The 24,716-nt window shown below is 46.8% G+C and overlaps 1 protein-coding gene across 3 annotated transcripts in view; it reads left to right on the forward strand.

The window, feature by feature from the left end:
- The window catches only part of STAG1 (STAG1 cohesin complex component), a 1,346,357-nt gene that overhangs the window by 502,422 nt on the left and 819,219 nt on the right, over positions 1-24,716 (forward strand). For all 3 annotated transcript variants that reach the window (XM_078665875.1, XM_078665876.1, XM_078665877.1), the window contains exon 5: positions 11,771-11,867. In XM_078665875.1, coding sequence (XP_078522001.1) covers positions 11,771-11,867 — 97 coding nt within the window. The remainder of the gene's footprint in view (positions 1-11,770; positions 11,868-24,716) is intronic.

A 24,716-nucleotide genomic window follows, 5' to 3' on the forward strand; every position in this document is an offset into this window, starting at 1 on the left:
AGGGGATTCTCCAGTATTCGGGTGTCTTTCATAGATTCACATGCTTGAATATTCCCCGTCGTCGAAGTGGGAGCCCCACGGTAATAAAATAGCAATAAAAATCCAAATAATATATGTATATAAAAACATGTCACATAAATTCCAAAACCAGAAATACTTACAAGTACCAGTTTAGCATTAACACATAGGAACACATAGGAGAAAAAGAAACACCTTCATAGCATATCCATGTCATTATGTTAGTACCAACTACAGCCATTCAGGCGCAAGCACCCCTCTAGAACCTTTTCCTCAGAGGCTCAGGCCCTCAGATTTTCTACCGCATGTCGTGTGAAGGGAGTCTCCCTGAGCTCTGCTCAGTTATCAACTTCTTTCTGGATTTTTCTTCAGTTTTTCTGTCGTCCCGTCGACGACAGCTCCGTCGACGACCGCTCCGTCGACGGCTGTGGTCTTGCCGTCGACTGTTCCGTCGACAGTGAATGTTCCATCGACGCTGTTATCGTCATCTACTTTTGCGTCTTTGCCTCTGGTGCCATTTTCTTCATCAGTTTCTGGGCCTCTACTGGCTGATCCTCATATCAGTGACGACAGGTGCCTCTGGAACAGCTTTCACTTCCGAGTCACCCTCAGCCTCCATCTCCTCTTTTTGCCACAGGTTCGCCAGGTTCAGATGAGGAGGACGATGATAGATTCCGGCACGCTCTAAGTCCTTCGGAGCTAGTCATTAAATGTCAGGATTACGAGGATGAACAGGAAGATTCTTACTTCCAGGATGAGGAACCTTCTGTTCAGATTCCGGCAGCTCGAATTCCACTTTCCCTCATTTCAAATCTTCCAATATATGCTGGAGGATTACAATAGACGTTTTCAACCATCTCATCAGGGGTCTCCTCAACCAACCGTGCCTGTAACTACAGTGGCTCCTCCCGCTACTTCACTGCTGGAGCCTACGGTGTCTTCTGCCCCATCTACCTCTATTCAGGTACATGCAACTGTTTATGAGGATGACGACGTTCGCCCCGACAGAGGACGGCGAAGTTGATGATGATGGGAACATGGCGGATTGGGACGACTATCCAGTCCAGACACCGTCTCCGCCTCCTTCGGTACCAGGCGATTTCCCTCCTGTGGACATAGCTGGTTTTCACCAGCTTATGGAAAGAGCAGTGCAGCGCTTTAAGCTTCCTATGGTCACGAAGGACGAGGACTGCTTTCTTTATGACTTCAAGAGTCCGCCTTTCAAACAGGTCCGGACAGTACCCATTGTTGACTTTATTTGGAACGAAGGGGTCAAATTGATGCAGACACCAAATTCGTATCCGGCACTTCTTCCTTATTTGCAGAAGAAATATAGAGCGCCCCAGGGTTAACCAGCTTGCTTGGTGGCGCAGCCTAAGCCTGATTCCGTGATCACCCAGGCCGCGCAGCGACGTTCCAGGAATCAGTCTTCACCTATTACCGCTCCTCCTGAATGTGAAGGATGTCGGCTTGACGCCATTGGCCTTAAGTCTTCCACTATGGCTTCTACCACCGTGAGGGCTGAAAATTCTCTGGCCATTCTGGGGTGCTACGACCACCAGATGTGGTTTGTCTTCTTTTATCGACCTCATTCCTGAGCCCTCCAGAGCAGAGGCTCTCAAAATTCTTCAGGAGGGAGAGAGAGCATTGTTAGAAATTATCGACTGCTCTGTGAACATTGCGTGCACTGGTTTTTGTCCGCTTGCGGGAGCAGCCGTCTTGCGTCGTCAGGGCTGGCTTCGTTCCACCTCTTTTCGCCAGGAAGTTCAGTCGAAGATCCTCGACATGCCCTATGATGGCGAATCCCTCTTTGGCCAGCACATGGACGATGCACTGAAAACTATAAAAAAGGACACCGAGACGGCTCGTGCCCTAGGCACCTTACAATTTCACAAGCCGCCTTTTCGTGGTGCGCGCGCCCGTGGCACCACCTCTTCTTTTCACGGCGGATCCACCCAGTACCGTTCCTACGTCCAAGTAAATCAGAGATATTCCTCCCAGTCCCAGCAGTCCTATCTGCAGCAGTCTTCAAAGTCTTATAGAGGAAAGTCCTCCTACAGAGGTTCCGCTTCTAAAAAGCAATGACTTGCCTTCCCCGCTCAAAGTTGGAGGTCGAATCTCCCTTTTCTACTCCAAATGGTCTTCAATCACCTTGGACCGTTGGGTGCTGGACATTGTATCAAAAGGCCATGCTTTGGAGTTTGTCAAGTTCCCTCCAAACACTCCTCCGACTATTCCACCTTCGGCTCACCTCAAGGAGCTTTTCCAGCAGATTCGACTCATGATTCAGAAGGGTGCCATCGAAGTGGTTTCCAAGTCTCAGAAGGGGATGGGATTCTATTCCCGGTTTTTCCTCGTCCTCAAAAAGTCCGGCGACTGGCGTCCAATCCTCGATGTGCGAGCCCTGAACAAGTATCTGAAGTGTCAATCCTTCTGCATGCTCACGCTCGCGGAAGTTTTGCGCTTTCTTTCGAAGAACGACTTCATGACCAACATCGATCTCCAGGACGCGTATTTACACCTGCGAATACTTCCAAGATACCGGAAGTACTTGTGCTTCCGGGTAGGGCGCAAAGACTTTCAGTTCAGGGTTCTGCCTTTCGGCCTTCGCTCCGTCCCTCGCATCTTCACGAAGGCCCTGGCTCCGGTGGTGGCATACCTACGTTTGAAGGGAGTTCAAATCTTTCCCTACCTGGACGACTGTCTCATCAAGTCGCAATCCCGCCATCCGGCGTCTTTGGACACTCGATTCTGTCAGACTCTGTTCCACTCCCTCGGTCTCTCCATCAACACCGAGAAGTCTCGCGTCGACCAGCTCCTTGCAGGACCTTTCTGGGCGCCACTCTAAATACTTCGCTGGCGAAGGCATTCGTGTCTCACGAGTGTCAGCTGCGGATTCTACGCATGGTGGCTCTCCTCCGTTCAAGAGGGTCAGTTTCAGTTAGTGTATTGAATTCCTTTCTTGGGATGGCGTCGTCCTGCATCTCCCTGATCCCAAATTGCAGGCTCAAGAGTCGTCCCATTCAGGAGGATTTGGACAAGCAGTGGCGTCAGGTCACTGGCTCTTTCAACGTTCTGGTCCAGGTGACCATTCGGATGCGGTCCGCTCTTCATTGGTGGGCTCAGCCGTCAAACTTAGCTGCCCGGTACTTCCTTCCTCACCATCGCTCCGGACCTCGTACTTACCACAGATGCCTCACTGGAAGGCTAGGGCGCACATCTTCAGGGGCTATCCATGAAGGGCAATTGGACCCTGTCTCAACGTTCCTGGCACATATACAGGTTGGAGTTAATGGCCATCTTCCTGGCGCTCAAATCTTTCCATCTTCTGCTCCAGGGAGAAGCAGTGCTCATTCAGACCGACAATACCACCAGTATGCTCTATGTAAACAAGCAGGTTGGCACCAAATCACCGCTCCTTTCTCGACCGGTGCAGAGTATCTGGGACTGGGCACTTCGTCACCAGATTACCCTGACAGCGGTTCACCTACCAGACATCTCCAACATCCTAGCAGATTCCCTCCGCAGGTCCGCGTCATCGACCCACGAGTTAAACCAGCTGACTCTAGACTTAATCTTTCGGCTGTAGGGTCGTCCGACCATGGATCTCTTTGCGAGCCCTGTAAACCGGAAAAGCCTGTCCTATTCAAGCTGGCTTCCCCATCAAGGGTCGTCCTTTTGATGGATTGGTGCAATCTATTTGCCTATGCTTTTCCCGCCGATTCCGCTGGTTCCTAGAGTGTCGTGGAAGATGCGGAGAGAGCCGTGCACATTCTCCTGATCGCTCCCAGATGGCCTCGACAAGCGAAGTTCTCGGAACTGCTGCTTCTCTCACAGTGCAAACCCATCCTCCTTCATCCTCGAGCGGATCTCCTCACGATGGACGAGGGTCGGATCTGTCATCTGGACCCCTCCTCTCTCAAATTATCGGCCTGGAACCTGAGCACCACGAATTTGCCCATTTGAATATTTCGCCAGCATGCAGAGACATTCTTGCCAATGCGAGAGCTCCGTCTACAGTAAAGACGTACAAGCTTGTTTGTACAAGTGTGATTTATATGCTATTGGTACCTTTTCACCTTCATTAGAGGTGCATGTTTCAATCACCCCTTGGTATTCAAGTTGATTTAAAATCTCCCTGACTTGTTTCTTAGATTCTTGCTTCACTGGATACTGCCTCTGTGCAGTAGGTTGATTTTTTTTTTTACCTGGATTTTATGGTGAGGAGAGTCCTCATCCATCCTGCATGATTTTTATATAATGCTGGCGCTTGGGCCACAGCCCATTTTCTGGCATGTGTGTATTTTTTATGAATAGGAATGTGATTTGAGAAGGCTGGCATAATTACTTCCTCGCCATGTGGGCACTCCCTAACAAATTCAGGTGGCCAGTCTTTTTCAGCTACAAGTATGTCATAGCCCTTGGAGAGCTTCTCCCAAAAGAGTGCTCTTATTTTTCTAGTTCTGTCCCCCTCCATCCGGAGTGTTACTTCATATAACTTGTGAGGCACACTAACTCTGGTGTCGGCAGTTTCAACCTCAATGCATTCATTCAAGTCCACTGTCTCCAGATGATCCATCAGGATCCTGCAAACTATTGAGACTTCTGCTGCGCTGTCTAGCATTGTCTGGGCCCACTCCCCGTTCTTGAGTTGTGTCCTCAAGATCCTCGGCATGTCTGCTCTTTATGCTTGCTACCTTCTTTTTTGTGAATTGGGTTTTCTTATTTTTTTGAACGTGCTGTTCTTCTTTGGACTTAACACGTATCTTGATATCTATCGGGCTTTCTTAAAGTATCCCTATTTCTAAGGTTATACCTTCTTTCAGAGGGTTCCTGTTGGGGAAACCCATCTCCCTTTTGGGGACATCTTCCTCTGGACTGAGAATATTTCTCTTTAGGAAGTGTATGTTTAGTATTTTCCCACTTCTTTTTAGGAGTAGTGAGATTATTTTTAATAAATACCTTTTCAGGATTTTCAGTTAGCTGGGGCTTTAATGGTTTCCCTCCCAAACTATCTCTTCCTAGTTCTTCATATGGTTTTTCAATAATTATTGCAAGCTCATATGGTTAGTCTGCTATATCTGTTTCTTTTAACTTCTGGCGGTTTTGCCACGGATGCTGCTTCACTTTTGATGTTTGCTAATAGTATAGCCGAGACCTGTTTGAAATCTTTCAGTAATTTCATACCTAGATTTAAGGCCGGTTCTGGACCGTATTCATTTTTAATCTGTCTCAGAACGTCTGGCATCACCGCCATGGACGGTACACCATGTGTTGTTGTGTAGATTGAAGCAAAGACTGTACCCCAAATGTCACAGTCCTCCACATGTGGTGCTATCCCCATTGGTAAACAGATTGTCAGAATTCTGTGTTTCTCATGAGGTGTACTATCAGGGAATACTGCCTCAATTTGAGTAATTTTTTGTGCTAACCAAAACTGAATTTGTTCCCTTTTGGCAGGCAATTTATCAATGACTGATTTTATAGTCTGTGGTGTGATTTTGTTTGTGTTCCCCTGATGAGGGGTGTGCTGTGGAATCCTTACAGTAGGTTGTACTGTTAAGGTCCGCATGACCTATTGTACCAATTGTCTATATATTTTAATTAACTATTTCAGCTGTGCTAGCAGTTCTCTACCTGTCATACTTTCTATGTCAGGATGTGGTGTATAGCTGGCTAGTACCGGCCATTTAGCTCCTGGCCTACCTAGTGGACCGAGCCTGGTAATGTGATTTTCATGTTTTAGGGCGCCTTTAAACCAGAGCTGATGCTCTTGGTAAGTTAATGGAATTTCAACGTCCTTGTAAGGAACGTATTCCTCAGGAGGTTCCTCTACCTTGTAGTAGTGAAACTCGTGTGTTCCACCATCTGATGGAGGAAAGTGAATCCATGAATAGAATACATCTGTCTGCCGATATTCATGTGCCTCTATAATAAATATTACTTTACCACCTCTCGATGATACTCCATTGTTTGAGTTTGTAAGTTATAGTTTTCCTTACGTTTACCGGAATGATAATAGCATCCGGGTCATTTTGTAGCCTATTTGTCATCTAAATCTGCTTGTACTGCTGATGCAGCGAATTCTTCGTCAGTAACCATTATTTTTACTGATTGAAGAGTTTGCAGAACAAGTTTCAAGGAAAACCAGATTAGGTGCACAATATTTTGGAACACTGTATCCTTCATCGTTGAACAAACCAAAAACATATGCATAGGATTTTTCGTCCTACACAGTTTTGGCGGGTATTAGCCTTTCACCCACTCCAGACGTCTATTGGAGTTTTTACGGGAGAAAGGGGTCTGCGTGAAAAGCACGACTGAGTTACTCTAGTATCTAGCGTTAAAATATCGCCTTACCAAATGTTGGGCGCCATGTAATGTAGTTCCTATATTCCCAATAGGCTCTGCGCATTGGAATAATAAATCCTGTAGTTTAGACGTAGGACTGAGGTCGACTAGGTCTCTACCGAATCTGAGACTTAATTGTGAGTGCCAGCTAGCTCAGAGGTCACTAGAAACTTTCTCGAATTCACAAGAAGGGATTAGTTTCGGACAACCGTATAAACATGACAACTTTGTTTCCCAAGAATAAGAAATCAATCTCTAGAGTCGCGGAAACAATAGATAGCTAATTTACTCAGTAATTCGTGCATGCTTCGTTCCACCAGAGGTGCTGAGAAAATAGAGACACCAACATTTTCAATAAAAGGTATTTATTGAACAGTCTTCTTTCTCAAGCATAAGAAATGTACTGCTACAATCGTAATACTGGTAATAAAGTATAGAGTATATAATACGAACAGTATTATAAAGTAGTACTGTAAAAGCATTATATGGTTTCTAAGCCATAAAGTGCCTTAAAACGGATAAAATACATAGTGTTAAAATGATGGCTAAAAGTACTCAACTGGTGCTTCTAAAATAGTATTTTCTGCCAAGAATCTAATCAAGAATTCTCTACGGGTCTAATCAGCTCCGTACCTTGGTTTAGAATGAAGGAGGTCTTGTATCAGGACTCGATTTCCCAGCAACCCGCAAGGGTAGCCTGGAAACACTGGAGCTGGATTTCTCGGCAGGAGAAAAGACAGTCTCTCTCAGTGCGTCAGCTGGAGGGTCGGCTCCCTTCGGCATTTGCTGCTGCAGGGCGTCGGACAAGTAGTTAGTCGATCTGCTCCAAACCACCGTGTGTCTGCCTGGGCAAATCTAGGCATATTTATACTATGAAGGTGCCGAGTTTGACGTGTGATTGGACTTAATAACGTCATAGAAGACTTAGTTATTCAAAAACTCCATGATTTCCTAGATAAATTATTATTCAGGCAAGGGGATGTCCCTAGCTGCTGAAGGCGGGTTTCTCTAAGAAATCGTTGCTGATTCTTGGAACATAGTGGAAGTAGCCATGCCATATTTGGGCTGCATATGCTCAGTCTAAATATGGTAATGATTTCTATGCCTATATAAGGATAGGATAATCCGTATCTATATAAGGGCATGAATCTGGAAAATTTACACTAGGGTCCTAGATTCATTTACAACAATCCATTAACACACACACACAACCACACACAACCACAAACACAACTACTATTCTCTACTACTCACTCTCTACTACACACTCTACTACACACTCTACTACTCTACTACACACTCACTACTCTACTACACACTCTCTATTACACTCTCTTCTCTCTACTACACACTCTACTACACGCTCTACTACACGCTCTACTACACGCTCTACTACACACTCTACTACACACTCTACTACACACTCTACTACACACTCTACTACACACTCTACTACACACTCTACTACACACTCTACTACACACTCTACTACACACACTACTACACACACTACTACACACACTACTACACACACTACTACACACACTACTACACACACTCCTACACACACTCCTACACACACTCCTACACTCTCTCTCCTACACTCTCTCTCCTACACTCTCTCTCCTACACTCTCTCTCCTACACTCTCTCTCCTACTCTCTCTCCTACACTCTACTACACACTCCCTACTCTCTACTACTCACACTCTACTACTCACTCTCTACTACTCACTCTACTACTCACTCTCTACTACTCACACTCTACTACTCACACTCTACTACTCACACTCTACTACTCACACTCTACTACTCACACTCTACTACTCACACTCTACTACTCACACTCTACTACTCACACTCTAATCTAGAACTCACTACTACTCTACTCTCTATTACACTCCACTACTCACTCTTTACTACACACTACTGCTCACGCTCTACTACTCACTACTACTCTACTCACTCTACTCACTTTACTACTCTACGACTCTTTACTACTCTCTATCTACTAACTACAACTCTACTACGCACTGATCTACTCACTCTACTACTCTCTCTATATACTACTCTCTCTATATACTACTCTCTCTATATACTACTCCCTACTACTCACTCCCTACTACTCACTCCCTACTACTCACTCTCTACTACTCACTCTCTACTACTCACTCTACTACTCACTCTACTACTCACTCTACTACTCACTCTACTAATCACTCTCTACTATCTACTACTCACTCTCTACAACTCTACTACTCGCTCTACTACTCTCTACTCCTACTCTCTACTCCTACTCTCTACTACTACTCTCTACTCACTCACTACTACTCACTCTATCTATTACTCACTCTCTACTACACTCTCTTCTACTCATTCTATACTATCTACTAACTCATTACTACTCTAGTACTCTACTACTCTGCTACTCACTCTCCTCCTCTCTACACACTCTACTACTCTCTAATACTCTACTACTCACTCTCTACACTCACTCTAATCACTATCTACTACTCACTCTCTAATACTCACTCTCTACTATCTCCTACTCGCTCTACTACTCGCTCTACTACCTACAACTCACTCTCTAATACTCACTACTACTCTCTACTACACTCTAGTACTCTCTAGTACTCACTGACTACTACTCTCTAGTCTCTACTCAATCTCTACTACTCATTCTCGACTACTCACTCTACTACTCAATCAACTATCTACTACTCCCTCTATCTACTGCTCACTCTACTACCCTGTACTACTCTCTAGTACTCTTTACTACTCTCTATTACTCACTCTCTACTACTCGCTTTCTCCTACACTCTCCTACTCACTCTATGATACTCTCTACTACTCCCTCTCTGCTACTGCCTACTACTGTCTTTTAGTCTACTACTCACTCTATCCACTACTCACTACTAACTACTCACTACTAACTACTCTCTACTGCTCACTCTTTACTACTCACTCAGCTAATCACACTACTACTCACTCTCTACTACTCTCTACTCACTCTCTACTACTCACTCTGCAAAAACAGCGTGACCGTACTCCAACCCTTTACTCTTTGCCTAAAGGCACTAGTGAAAAACCATTCAAAATGCAATATGTCATCTTTATTACACTTAAAGCAATTCTGTTTGTAATCAGGTGACTTTTTACCTTCACTTTTAATAGTGTTTTTCAAACTTTCATGAACATAACATGCATATATATATATGTGTACAACCAATCCTGCTTCCTCAGAACCAACCAACGAAGTAGGCACGGACACGAGGCTGTAAGAATATGGCTTCTTTAATGGATCAGGTCACCCTCTACCCGGAGACACGAGAGACGCGTTTCACCTGCAGGCTTTGTCAATCTGATTAGCGCCCTCTAGCAGTAAGTATAAATAGTGTGTTTCCCTCTAAGGACCATAGTAAATACTGAAAAAATACTTTCAAATTTAAATGATGAATGTATGCAAATGTACATAGTGTGCTGGTTTCGCGGCTAATATGGCAGGTATATATATGTGTGTATATATATGTGTGTGTGTATATATATATATATATATATATATATATATATATATATATATATATATATATATATATACACATATATAAACATCTGCAAATCTATATATGCACATATATAAACATCTGCAAATCTATATGAATACCAATATTAATGCATGCATACATATACATATATGCATACATATTCATGTTATGTACATGAAAGTTTAAAGAACACTTATAAAAGCAAAGCTAAAAAGCCACCTAATTACAAAAAGAATTGCTTAAACTTTACTAAAGACGAGACCTATTGCATTTTCTATGCTTGTTATATTTTACTCCTACTTTAAGAAATCAAGGTGGAGTGAGATCTTGAGTCAAATAACGTTGCTAACTTTGCCTTCACTAAGTTGATGTGTAGTTGCAATTTGCAGGTGCATATTTATCAATAGTGCGGCTGAGGCACCATGGTCTACTTATCTTAATACCTGCCCCCCACCCCCTTTTTTGTTTACTACAACACTAGGAGTGTAGATGTCCCAAATTCAATGTCATTGGCGTCTTTGCTATATCTCTGGCAATTTGTTGAATTTATTTCTACCCTTCCTTTTGTCTGAGGAGTGTTCCGAGTCTAGCCAATCTCATAAGGAACTTTTACTTCTCCTTCATTTGTATTTTAATTGACCTCCTAAACATCTCATTGTACTTCTTACAGAACCAGGTGATCACATTAAGCTTTAGAGAGGAGGCCCTTGCCCAGTCCCTCACATAAAAAGCATCCTGTCACCTCACACTGCCAAACATGGTGCACCAGTGCTTTTTGTAAGAATTCTTAAAGGTGTAGGTTTCAATTCTTCACCTTTACAACGTCTGCTATAGCAGCACTTATGCTTTGTTACTCTTTACGCCTGAGTTTTGGTGAAGGGTACTTTATAAACAACCAAATGTATCTTTGTTTCTTAACAGATCACAATTAGATGTTGTTATAAAGGCAGACTATTTCCTTCTTTACAAATGTTATATTCACTAAAATATTTAAAAAGTACACAAATAAAAATGTGCACAGATACTCATGAATTCACAAACAATGACTAATAAGGAGAACCAGGTTTTCTTTCTTTTTTGCCTTTAAGAACGTCCTCCGATCGAGTAGCAACAATACAACTGCATTGTGTTGATCGTATGTGTGCCATAGATCTGAGCACATAGCAGTGCAAGTAGAAGCAAGGGGCTCACTTTTTTTATAGGACTGTTTCCTCTCTTCCCTTTACTGCATAAAATGGGTTTCTAGATTCTTGCTGGATCACTATTTACAAAGCATTGTCATTTGTGAAAGTTGTAAATGGACGAGTTAATTTATGAAATGTATTGTTTTAGCTACTTTAGGTAATAGGTCGTAGTATGGGAGATTTCTATACAGGTTAAGGGGCCTGCTGCTTCAGAAATGTATAACTTGTTGGTCAGCAATTTAAATCCCAATAGTGCCCAGAAAGACCAATCCTTCGCTTCACCTAGTAAATTTCAACATTTGAACCACTGGTTTTGGCCAACAGCCGCCCTTGTTAACTCCTTGGGATTTGAGCATTCTGTAAACTGATTTTTATGAGATCGATGTGTCTGTAAACACAATGAATTCCCGATTTTAAGCTTTTGGTGGTTGTAACGATGAAATATTGGTATATTGCAAGAGCCCCACAGGCTTGCCAATTATATTTTAATCTTGTTTTGCATAATTCTGGAATCGTGAGGGTCAAAGCAGTCTTTTTATGAATCATTACCCCAAAAATAAAATCAAGCCCTGGACCGTAACAAGAGGCATCTATTCACCACAATAAGTAACATTGAAAGTGTTCTAGCACTGATTTAGTTGTAGGCTGCCATTTAATTCCTTCTTTTTTTACAGGCTGTAGTTGATGACTGGATTGAGTCATATAAACAGGACCGGGACATTGCACTGCTTGATTTGATCAACTTCTTCATTCAATGTTCAGGATGCAAAGGTACTTAATCATAAATACTGATGTTGTAGTGATCTTCCCTTTCCACGCTTTATAGACTGCATTTGGTTCTTCAAAAACCATTCTTTAACTGCTGCCATTATTTCTTGCAAAGAAAGCTTTACTGCAATTGGAATTGCTCTCTGCAACATCACAAGGGAACTGTGGGTAGCAAGACATTGGCTCATTTTCAGAGCTAAAGCTTTATCGTGTGGAAGTTAAAGTTGAAGTGAAGTAGTAGTTATTTAGCAATCGCAATGATCTGTTGGAAAACATTTTTTCCTAACTGTCAAGTAAGTGTTCTATACAAAATATTGAAATGCATTCATTTTACACAAATCTTATTCTGGCACTTGCATTTTTGTTCATTGTATCCACATTTCAGTAATTGTGGTGCCATCTTTTAGGTAGCAGGTTTGCTTTTAACCTTGATAAGTATACTGAAAACTAAACCATAAATAATTTGTAACAAATAAGTTAACTTAAGTGACTATTGGGCCAAACAATCCATTGCTGTACATTCGACCTGCATTGCGCAGGACGAGCAGTATAGGGGGAATGAGTGAGGACCCCCCCCCCGTTTCAATAATTGTATGGCCAAAGAACAAATGGCAGGATCACGACTTAAATTTTACATATGCAAAGGTTGCAGAAAGCAGCAACAAACGCACTTCTGAGGAAGGCTTGCAGTCTTCCTTGCTGTATTCCTCGCCCTAAAATTACTAAGGTTCACATCAAGGCCCCCACATTCCTGGCACTGAGGCTGCATCAGCACGCCAGCCATCAGCTCTGGTATTAGACAAGAATCAGTAACCCTCACTAATGGGTAGAGACAGTGAACCACTAGGCAGCCTGCTTTGAGATAGATACGATAATGGACTAAATCCTTGATAAAATATAAAAGCAGAATGTCAGTGTCTGCACTTGTTGAAGCTCGCTCAAGCTCTTAAGTCCTTTCTGGATCCATCATTGAAGGTCTCCTGTCTGATCGATAGTACTCATTACATATTCCTTACCTTTAGAATATCTTCAGGTGCTGGACTGGATCTGTTGATTTCTTCAGCACTGCACCTACACCCCGGCAGGTGGTGCTGTGACTCAGTGGTGACTGAACAACACCCTGGAAGTGACGAAGTGGGGCCACATATAAGTGCCACCCTGATGTGCAGATCTGATTTCCTTTCCTTCTTTACTCTGTTGATCTGGAGCTCTGTCTTGATAGCAAGGTCTCGGGCAAAGGTCACGTTGACCTTCCAGTTCTGCAAGACTCTAACATCCAAGTCCATCTCCCCAGACCCTTCAACTTTGAGAAGTACTGCTTTGGTATCTAATCTAAAGGTGAGGAATCTGCAGTTAGAAGTATCCATCATAAGAATACCTTCAATAACCCACTGTTGGGTACCCTCCTCCTAGCAGATTTCCCACTGCCCGTTCGGTGGAGTGGTCTTTTACATCTAAGAAAGGTCTCAAGTTAGAGAATCCGCACACTGTCAGTTTGTTCTATGCTCAGCGTCTGAGCCGGCAGAAGAAAGATAGCGGAAAATGACATCGGCGTGTATGGGTAGCACTTATGTGTGGCTCTGCTCAGTCAGTGTGGAGTCACCGCAGAACCATACTCCGTCAACTATTGCCATGCAGGTGCATTTCAGAAGCCTCCAAATCCAGTCTGTTGCCAGGGAACATTATGGAGGTGAGGAATATGCAGCAGTTGGATTATCTACTAGAAAGAGCATTCTAGAAAGGTAGGTAAGCTGTTCTTCTCAGGCTAGTTGTTTATGGGCCGGCAATTTGTTTTCATTAAAACCATTCAGCGCATCTATTCTGATATCAAAAGCCTTCAGACTCCAGCTGAGATTCTCGTACTTTTCTTTTCTGCCTTTACCTTCAGATTTGTGCTTAACTTTTTCATTGGTTATTGAAGTTGCATATATGTGTATCCAGGTTCTTGGGCTGGAGTCACCTGACACACTTGTCTGGCATCTATTTTGAAATCCCTCCGCCTGCTGTTATTGGCCATACCACTCAGAAATCAAATGTCCTCCGACTACCAGGCAAGCTCCAGCGTTCGGAAAGACCACGTAGTCCCTCTGATCAAGAAATGGGAGTAATTGCTGTAACAGTTTACACCCTATTATACCTTTGTGTTAACTTACTAGGGGAGTGGTAGCTAAGCAGCTCAATTGGTTACTTAGAAGTCAAGATTTTGCACTTTTCTGTCTGGGCAGAGGCATGGAAGGCACCCTTGCAAAATTCATTAATGAATTGAGGATGATGCTGGGGTGGGTGTGATTTTGCTGTATGTGTCTTCTGTATGGGACAACCTAGATCATTTGACTCCAATTAAGAGATTGATGTTAGAACGACTGCTAGACCACAATATTGGTTTACATACTTTTTTGGAAAGAACGCTGCCTCATTTTTTAAAAAGAGATTCTTGTTGTGAAACACTAAGGAGCTTCTCCTACTTCTCTCCCCACATTTTCCCATTTGTTTATTCATCCTTAGATCGAGCAGATAACATATTTTGGCTGCTGTAGTTCATTGCACCGAGATTGCACCCAGCTGTTCACTTAAGCGACCCAACAGGCCCCAGGTTCTGTCTGCAGGTGAAACTGTTAACTATTCAACAATCAATGAGCTATCATTTCTTAAATTAAAGGCAAAAGGATTCTTTTCGGGAACAAATTAACGCAGTATTCGAGTATACGTTTACTTCCAGCCTGCACTATGGAAGATACTTAACGTATTTTCTTAGGAGCTGCATGCTAACAGCTTCTTTTGTGCTTTACACTTTCACCCTTATTGTAATCTTACTTCGGTCTTCCAGTTGAGGTCCTTGCTATATTCCGACTGGTTTGTATCTTTACTGTCCGGAGGGGTTTATAGTGGTTGAAATGTATCCATCGAGACCAAACTTGCAACGCCTTACATTGGCTTCCTGTTTTTCAACTGTTTTTTGAATACCAGTGCGTGCTACTTCATTCAAACGGTCTTCAAATGTTGATTCAGTACCAAGAACGTAGGAGTTCTGGTATGACTGCACAGATGCAAATGGAAGACCATTAGAGATGACCTAGAAGAGTAGTTTAGTGATCAGTGAGGAGAAATACATTTTTCTGCAAAAAGGGTCATTAAGTAACCAGAGATTGTTACAGTATTAGATTGTGTTCTTTAGTTTGTTGTATTGAATCACTTCAGGTTTCAAATACACGTTTTGCTTGGCCTGCAATTTTCGTGGGCTTTTTCAGTGCTGTTACTTTCAAGTGAAAATGTCGAAAAATAACACTGGCAGCAATCTAATAAACCAATCACAAGGAGATGATGGACCGAGCACTGAAACTTTTCAGACACTCATCCCCAGTCACAGATCTAGGTTAATCCATCATCGTTCTTTAGGTACTTCGCCACCCCAGTTCAGACCCAGCCATATGCAAATCAGTCTAGACCATGTGCCTCATGGGAATAGTCCTTTCCAAGCTAGTTCTTCCCTGGACCGGAAACAAGTATCCTGGGACCGGTTTCAGGGTAACACCCATCATCAGCCAGGCTACTTTGAATACAGTGGCAAAGTGAGCAAAAGACACATGTCTGAGCATACCTTGCTATCTAATAATCCATTAATTGTTTATCGATACCTTGTAACCATCACCAAATGTGTAGTGCAACGTGTCAATGCAACGTAAATTGCTTGAAAAAAGAAGTAATTAAAAAAAAGTCAGGCAAAGAAATTGTTAACACTTCTAGTTGACACATGTAATCCTGTAAACAATTCCATACAGATACGTTGTTGATAGGCCATCCACTTGAGAAGAAAGCAGCAATGTTCTTTCACTTTCCTCCCACGACAAAGGAAGGACAGTAATGAAGAACAGAAATTGATGTAATGTATGTAGGTTGAAGACACGAACATAAAGAAAACCGGAGTACAGATGGCAGTGATTAGTAATAAAGCGTGAATTTGAATGGTATTTATACAGTATTGGGGTATCTTTAATAGATTCACATGCCTGAATCATTCCCCGTCGTAGTGGGAGTCCCACGGTACAAATAACATGGCAGTAAGTAGTAAAAAACCATAGGCCTAATAGATGCAAACACGCATTGCATAGCCTATTAGTCTTCTTTTTTAAAAAGGACCCAACTAAAAAACACAACCAGACTGACACCAGCACCCTGTAGAACCTTCCCAAGAGGAGCTGAGATCCTCAGATTTTCACTGCACTTTGTTGTGTAAGGGAGTCTCCCTGAGCCTGGCTCAGTTGTACAGAAAATTCAGATAAGTGTTTATCTTCTACTTTATCAAGATTATGTCGGATTCTATAGGGTTATTCAGGCCTTGCCAGTTCTGTGGGAAGAATGTTCACATTGATGCCCACGAAGACTGTATTTATTGCCTTTCTCCAAAGCATGAAGCAAGGCACTGTAAGATATGCTGCACTTTCCCTACTAAAACATTGAGGGATAGAGAAGGTCGTCTTTTGTTATTTCTAAAAAGGAAGCAGATAGTGATACGTCCTCCAGGTCTCATAAGAGGCAGCGGTCACCTGAGGGACAAATTGAAGATAAAAGGAAGCAGCCTAAGGTCTCACGTGGCAAAATAATCCCTTAATCAGGAGAAAAAAATAGTCTCCTCAGGGATTTCATCCCCTCAGCCTGCAGGTACTTCTAAGGTGAAAACGGCTAAGAAAACCTCCTCAACAGGTTTAATGGCCTTGCCTGCTACTTGTACTACCACAACTATGACTGTGTCATCTTCCAGACCATCCACAGCAATAACTTTGTTGACGGCAAGTCTCAAGGGTTCTACCATCCACATTGCCGTTATCTTCGTCGACACCTCCGTCGAAATCGAAAGCCACACCGTCGACTAGCAAGCATTCGTCATCGAAAAAGCCATTGTAGACAACACTACCTTAGACTACGGCAGCACCATCGCGATGGCAACACCATCGTCGACGGCATAGATGACGGTTACGACGTCGATGATGACACCGTCGACGGGAGCGTCAACTACAGATCACTCGATGACTAGAATATCACCGGCAGTAATGTATGCCCGTTTTTCAGCGCCATTTTTACAGAGGGTGCGCATTGAGTTTAAGACCCCAAAGATTTCTCCTTTGCCTCCCAGCAATCTTCTGGATATAGAAGATACTGACGATGAAGAGTCAGTTTGGAGCGGCGTATAGCCCCTCGCAGCTCAATGTAAAATGTCGAGAGGATGATGAATATGCAGAGGAGGAGCACTATTACCAACAGTATGAATCCCCTCCTACACACTATCAGCAATATAGATAAGTTGAGCAGCCTGTGCAGCAACCTGCTCGATTCCCACCAGCATTACCATTAGACCTACAAAGTATGCTACAGGACTACAGAAAGAAGTTCTCTCCTCAAGAACAAGAGATTATAGTGCCTACGCCACAGCCAGCAGCTCCAGCACCACTGCCACCTCCTGTAATACCAAGTCCCATTATCCCTCTACCTCCTCAAGATGACCCAGCTACCTCTTAAGAAGAGCCGGAAGAGGGTGAGATTCTTGATCCCGCGACACCTGCAAACGAATGGGATGACTATGTGGTATCAACACCATCGCCACCACCTCACCGCCTTTCAGATTCACATCCTGAAGACATAGGTTTCCATAACACTGCTACTAGATTCCACCTACCAACGGTCGTGCATCAGGAAGACTGTTTCTTATGACTTTGGAGCAAACCAGAAAAAGTGTGAGGTCAATACCCATCATCGAACACATTTGGCAGGAAGGGGTGAAGGTGATGAAAACAGCAGCCTCTGTGATCCCTGTGTTGTTGAGACTGGATAAAAAAGTATAGAGCCCCTAAGCTGTCTAACGGGTCACCCCAAGGCGGATTCTGTAATCTCTCAGGCAGCTCAAAGGCGCTTGAAAAATCTGTCCACTCCTATTACCTCTCCACCTGATAAAGGTGGTAGGCATCTTGACAACATCGGAAAGAAATTTTCATCAATGGCAGCGATTTCTGTAAGAGCGGCAAACGTTTTAGCAATCCTGAACAGATACGATCGTCCGCTTTGGCCTGATGTAGGGGAGATGAAATCCTTCCTCCCAGAAGCAAACAAGGATGAGTTTACCAAATGCATCACAGAAGGAGAAAGAGCAGCTTCACAGCTGATTGACATTGCTATGGACATTGCCACTACCAGTTTTAGGCAATTAGCGGGTGCTGCTGTATTACGGCGTCAAGGGTGGCTTAAAGCAACAAGTTTCCGCCCGGAAGTGCAATCTAAAATCTTGGATATGGCCTGTGACGGTGATAGCCTCTTTGGTAATCACATTGATGAGGCTCTGACTACATTCAAGAAAGATACGGACACAGCTAGGGCCCTAGGTACCCTTCAGTACCGCAAGGTTCCCTTTTTGGGAGCTCGAGGCAGGGGTTTCTCAAACTACAGAGGTAATTACCAGCGTTCCCAGACCTATCAGTCTTACCCACCGCAATTTCGACAGGGATATCCGCAGCAATATAACAGACAGCCAACTACAGCTGGTTTCTCTCGTCAAGGGTCAAGACGAAAATTAACATCCCCAGGCCGCGACTCTGGCCGCAAGCAATGAGTTCAATTGGGTACCAGTGAATACTCCTCTCCTCTTAAAAGGTGCAAAGCTCTCCAGGTATTTTCACCAGTAGCGCAACATCACGTCAGACAAGTGGGTTCTAGATCTTGTATCTCACGGCCACACCTTGGAGTTTATTCAAATACCACGAAACTGGGAGCAATGTTGGACACGATTCGGAACAAGGCCTTCCTTTCCCAGGAAAGACAACGTTTGCAGATGCTAGCACAAAAACTATCCAGAAAAAAGTGAGTTTCTGCTAGGGTGTTCAAGTCTCTGCTGGGAATGATTTCTTAAGCAATAAATCTGGTGCCAATGACTCGATTGCACATGAGACCTCTTCAGGAGGGGTTGCAATCCAAGTGGATAAAGACCAAAGGTTCTTTCAACAATGTAGTAGAGATCACTCCGCGAATGAAAGAAGCTTTCCTCTGGTGGGCTCAGCGATCAAATCTATCCAAGGGGCTTTCATTTCTCCCACTTATTCCAGACTATGTGGTGACAACAGACGCTTCTATGGAAGGCTGGGGAGGACACTTACAAGACCTACAAGTTCAAAGGAAGTGGTCCTCAGCTCAACGTGAGATGCATATAAACAGGTTGGAGTTGAAGGCCATATCCCTCTCACTCCAAGCTTTCTTACCACGGATTCACGGATCCCCGGTTCTAGTCCGCAAGGACAACACAACAAGCATGTTCTATATCAACAATCTGAAAGAAACATGTTAGTTAGATTCCTTACCTTAGAATTCCTTACCTTAGAATAACCCCCATGCGTCAGACTGGATCCGGAAAATTTAGCGAAGCAGTACCCCTGCGCGTCGATAGGCGTCGTCTGCGGCTCCGCGTCAGTCGTTGGTGCCGGGATGACGTCGTCGGAGTACTTAGACGGCGCCCTTGCGCGCTGATGACAGTTCTTCTTTTTTCCACACAAGCAAGCGCAGGTCCGGAGAAAGCAGTACCTTAGTCACTTTTTGACTGAACTTTTTCGATCCTTTTTGATCACTTTTTGAGTCTTTACAACTCTCTGTGCCGGTAGGGATTCCCGGGTTGAAGCCCTGTGAGGATTGCCACCCACTGATGTCGGTTACCGATCCCCACCGCCGGTGCCTCTATTGCCTTGGGGCCAACCACGACGACCGGTCGTGCCACGGCTGCCGGTCCTTGACGTCGAAGGCTAGGCGGGAGCGGTCCCGCAAGCGCCTCGAGCTCTGGCAGTCGGCCCCGTGCCGTTCCAGGTCCTGGTCCAGGAGGGGGTCGAGGGACCAGTCGCGGGGCCACAGTCATAAAAGTTTGACGAGTCGCCACCATTCGTCGGGCTAAAAGTCCTCGGGTAAGAGGCACAAGAAGTCGAAGAGGCGACATCGCTCTTCTGACTCCCCGCGACGCTCGCACGATGCGGCCCGGGGTTCCGGCAACACGCCCTCGCGGCTCTGCCGAAGCCGCAGGCGCCGCAGCCAGCTCCATACCCGCTGGTCCCTGGGCTGAATGCGACGCCGGAAGAGATTGAGGCCTTCCTCATGGCAATGAGGTCCCTCTCTCCTCAGTCGGGTCCCACGGGAGCGCCTCTGGGCCCCGTTGCCCCGACTGGGAGTCCAAGCGGGCCAGGTCCTTCGGCTCCGGCGCTGTCGGGTGCTTCGGCCCTGGCGGTGACTCCGGTCCCAACGCCGCAGGTCCCCGCTGGGTGCGGATCCGGGTCGCCGCTGGTCGACTTTACGACCCCGCCGGTGTCGACCCCCCGGGTGTCGCCCCCAGCGCCGTTCCCGCACGACGCCGTCCCTGATCCCTCCCCCCTTCCGGATCCGGCGTCGGACCGGCATCGACCGACGCCGCATTCGACGCCGGCTGAAGACCCTTTCTTCTTTGATCTGGCTCCATCCTTTGACCCGGAGTATCAGGAGATGGAGGACGAGGGGTATTGGGAGGGGTCTGAGGACCCTCTGACACAGGAGTGTCAGTCATTTCAGGACTGGACAGACGAGCTAGGGGAAGCCAGTGGTCTTGACACTTCACCTGACACTTCACCTGACACTGGTTTTGTCTCCCCTCCTACCGTGGCTACGGAGGAGGGGGCTGCTTATAGTGTGGTGCTGACGAGGGCGGCCAAGGCCTTGGCGCTTACGCTCCCCGTCGCAACTGTGAGGTCTATTATCCTCACTGAGGTCCTTAAACCGCAGACAGGCTCTCTGGAGCCTCTACTGCTGTTTAATGAGGTTCTCATGGACGTCCTGTTGGGCACCTGGTCCAGGCCCGCTACAGGTCCCTCTGTAGATAGCATCGTCGCCAGGCACCACCGCCCAGCTCCGGGCGACCCTAGCTTCCTGTCCACCCACCCCACCCCTGAGAGCCTGGTTACCCAGGCCTCCACTTCCCAATCCGCATTCCCGACTGCACCACCAGATCGGGAATCCAAAAGGTATGAACAGTTTGGCAAGAAGCTGTTCTCCTCCCTCAGTTGTGGGTTGCGGTCAGTCAACACCGCTTGCCTTTTGGGCCGTTATACCCACTCTCTGTGGGGTACGGTTGCGGAGGTGCTGCCAGAGTGCCCCGAGGGGGCCCGGGCAAAGCTCGCTCAAGCCCTCGCGAAGGGGAGAGACGCGGCATGATATTCCATACGATGTGGGCTGGATACCACGGACTCGCTGGGCAGGGCGATGTCAACAACGGTGGCGGTTCGCCGCCACGCCTGGCTGAGGTTCGCCAACTTCTCGGCTGATGTCCAGAACACCCTCATGGATATGCCGTTTGATGGCCGCCACCTCTTTGGTGGCAAGGCAGATCATGCGCTTGAACGCTTCAAGGACTCCAGGGCTACGGCCAAGTCCTTGGGCCTCTCGGGCCAGCGTCAGCAGCAGTCTTCCTTTCGCTCCTTTCGTGGCCAAGGAAGGGGCGCCCCTTCACGTGCTGCCAGCCACAGGACGCAGTCTAACATCCAGCGCGGCGGCGGACGTGGTAACCGCTGTGGCGGTGCCAGGAGAACGGCGAGGCCAGCCCACAACTGCCTCAAAGCCCCCCTAGTCCGAGCTTTCAGGCCCATTTGTCGCCAGTGGGGGGCAGGGTTCGCCATCACCTCCTCCACTGGCGCACCATCACATCGGATAGGTGGGTGCTGCAAATCGTCTAAAGGGGCTACTCCCTCCCTTTCGAGGCAACCCCCCCAGCCATGCCACCGCAGTACCACCGCGTGTCGGGGGATCACTTGCAACTTCTGCTAGAGGAAGTATCGGCCCTCTTGTCCAAGGGAGCCATCAAGCGCGTTCCTGGGCCAGAAGTATGGTGTGGTTGCTATTCACACTACTTTCTGGTTCCTAAGACGGGCAAAGGGGGCCTACGCCCTATCTTGGACCTCAGGAACGTCAATGGCTTCCTCCGGAAGGAGAAGTTCAAGATGCTGACTTTGGCTCAGGTCTTAGCTGCCCTAGACCCCGGAGACTGGATGGTAGTGTTGGACTTGCAGGACGCTTATTTCCACATCCCTGTCCCGCCGGCCCATCTGCGCTACCTGCGGTTCACGGTAGGCCACGAGCACTTTTAGTTTACCGTGCGCCCCTCGGGTGTTCACGAAAGTGATGGCGGTGGTCGCAGCTCATCTGCGCAGATTATGGGTGTCAGTCTTCCCCTATCTAGACGTCTGGTTCTTGAAGACGGGCTCGCCCCAGACAGTCGTCAGCCACCTTCAGACTACGGCCGACCTCCTGTACTTGCTGGGGCTTTCCATCAATGTGCCGAAGTCACACCTGTGTCCCTCTCAAAAGCTCCTCTTCATCGGAGCGGTTCTGGATTCGGCGCAGTTTCGGGTGTATCCTGCCGAACAGCGGGTTTGGGATATTCAGGCTCTGATTCTGATCTTTCAGCCTTTAGCCCTGGTCTCGGTCAAGTTGACGCTGCGGCTTCTGGGACTGATGGCCTCCTGCATCCTTCTGGTGCATCATGCCCGGTGGTGGATGTGGGCTCTGCAGTGGGACCTGAAGTTTCAGTGGGCCCATCATCAGGGCAACCTGTCCGACCATGTCCGGATCTCGGAGGGCACTGCGAGACAGTTGCAGTGGTGGCTCACGGACTGCGATTGGGTCGGCTGCAGATCAATCTCCCTACCCCAACCGGGGCAAGTAGTGGTGACGGATGCGTCCCTCCTGAGCTGGGGGTCCCTCTGGTCTCTGGCGGAGTCCTGGCTCCACATCAATCTTCTGGAGCTGCGGGCAATCCGGCTTGCTCTGAAGTCATTCCTTCCCTCTGTCCGGGGAAGTGTAGTGCAGGTGTTCACGGACAACACCACCGCCATGTGGTATTGCAACCAACCGGGCGGGGTGGGGTCGTGGACCCTTTGCCAGGAGGCTCTGCGCCTCTGGCAGTGGCTGGAACATCAGGGCGTGACCCTGTGGTTCAACACCTGGCAGGTTCCCTGAACTCCAGGGCGGACGAACTCAGCCGTCTGTGCATGATGGATAACGAATGACATCTGAACTCGGGCGTGGCGCAAGACCTCTTTTGACAGTGCGGAGAGCCTTGGTTAATCTATTCGCCACAGAAGAGAACGCGCAATGTCATCAGTTCTGCACGTTGGAATTTCCAAGGCGACGGTCGCTCTGAGACGCTTTTCATCGCGAGTGGAGCTGCGGTCTATTGTACACCTTTCCGCCTATACCACTTCTGCCAAGAGTGCTGAAGTTCAGGCGCGACCGGGCTCAAGTCATCCTTGTGGCTCCGGACTGGGCACGAAGATCCTGGTATCCCGAGCTACTCAGCATGTCAGTCGATCCCCCGGTTCGTCTGCCTCTTCAGGAGGACCTTCTGTTGCAGCAGCAGGGGACGGTCCTCCACCCGAAGCTGTCCAGTCTCCACCTCCATGCGTGAAGATTGAGCAGCGACAGTTGAGGCCATTTGACTTGCCTCCTGAAGTATGTGATGTGATTCTGGCAGCCAGGCGTCCCTCCACAAAATCGGTATACGCCTGCAGGTGGAATAAGTTTGTGGCATGGTGCACAGCAAAGGCTGTGGATTCACTTTCCGCCCCCCTTTCAGAGGTTCTTCTCTTTCTTCTTTCTCTTGCCCAGCAGGACTCTGCTCTGGGCAGTATCAAGGGCTACCTCTCTGCCATTTTGGCCTTCTTAAGGCTTCCTGTTCCACCTTCTTTTTTGAAGTCCCCTGTTGTAAACAGATTCTTGAAGGGCATCACTCACATGTTTCCTCCTGTTCCTTTTGTGATGCCTCAATGGGACTTGAACCTTGTTCTGACTTTTTTGATGTGCGCTCTTTTGGAGCCACTTCACAATTGCCCTCTTCGTCTTCTAACTCTTAACTCCTTGCGTGCTGCCATCGGCAGTTGAACGTCACACGCACTTCCTTCCTAGTGCTGCGCACGTTCAACGGCCGACGCGGCCCCGCCCGCGCAAGGAAACGCCCGCACCGCGGCAGAATTACCGCCGCGGTTAACGGGTTAAGACTGCATTCCTGGTTGCCATCACCTCTGCCAGGACAGTGAGTGAGCTCCAGGCTCTTTCTTCTAAACCTCCTTTCCTTTCTGTCCATCGGGATAAGTTCGTTTTAAGAACGCGTCCCTCTTTCCTGCTCAAGGTGGTCACAGCCTTCCACATCGGGCAGTCTATCACCTTGCCCACCTTCTTTCCGCCTCCGCATCCCTCGAAAGAGGAAGAGAGGCTCCACCGTCTGGACCCAAAACTTGCGCTCTCATTCTATCTGGACCGAACATGCCAGTTCCGGGTGGATGACCAGCTCTTTGTTGGTTACGTGGGCACTAAGAAGGGACGGGCGGTGCACAAATGGACCATCTCTCGGTGGGTCGTCTTGTGCATCAAGGCTTGCTACTCCTTGGCGAGATAGGAGCCTCCTGTTGGGCCGAGGGCCCATTCCACTCGGGCCACGGCGGCTACTACTGCCCTGGGTCGAGGAGTCCCCTTGCAGGACATCTGCCAGGCAGCTACGTGGGCCTCGCTGCACACGTTTGCTAGACACTATTGCCCGGACAGGTAAGTCCGGAGAGATGGCTTCTTTGGCCGTTCTGTTCCCCAAGACTTTCTGGTGTGATCTTGGTTCGCAGACCCACCACCGGGGTTGGTATTGCTGGGGTATCTATTCTAAGGTAAGGAATCTAACTAACGTGTTTCTTTCAGATGAAAAAGTTACTTACCTTCGGTAACAATATATCTGTAAGAAACATTAGTTAGATTCCTTACCGCCCCACCCATCCTCCCCGTTCTTTGAACCGATATCTAGGGTTAGGGTTCATCCCTTTC

The sequence above is a fragment of the Lissotriton helveticus genome, chromosome 11, assembly GCF_964261635.1.
Source record: "Lissotriton helveticus chromosome 11, aLisHel1.1, whole genome shotgun sequence".
Lineage (NCBI taxonomy): Eukaryota > Metazoa > Chordata > Amphibia > Caudata > Salamandridae > Lissotriton > Lissotriton helveticus.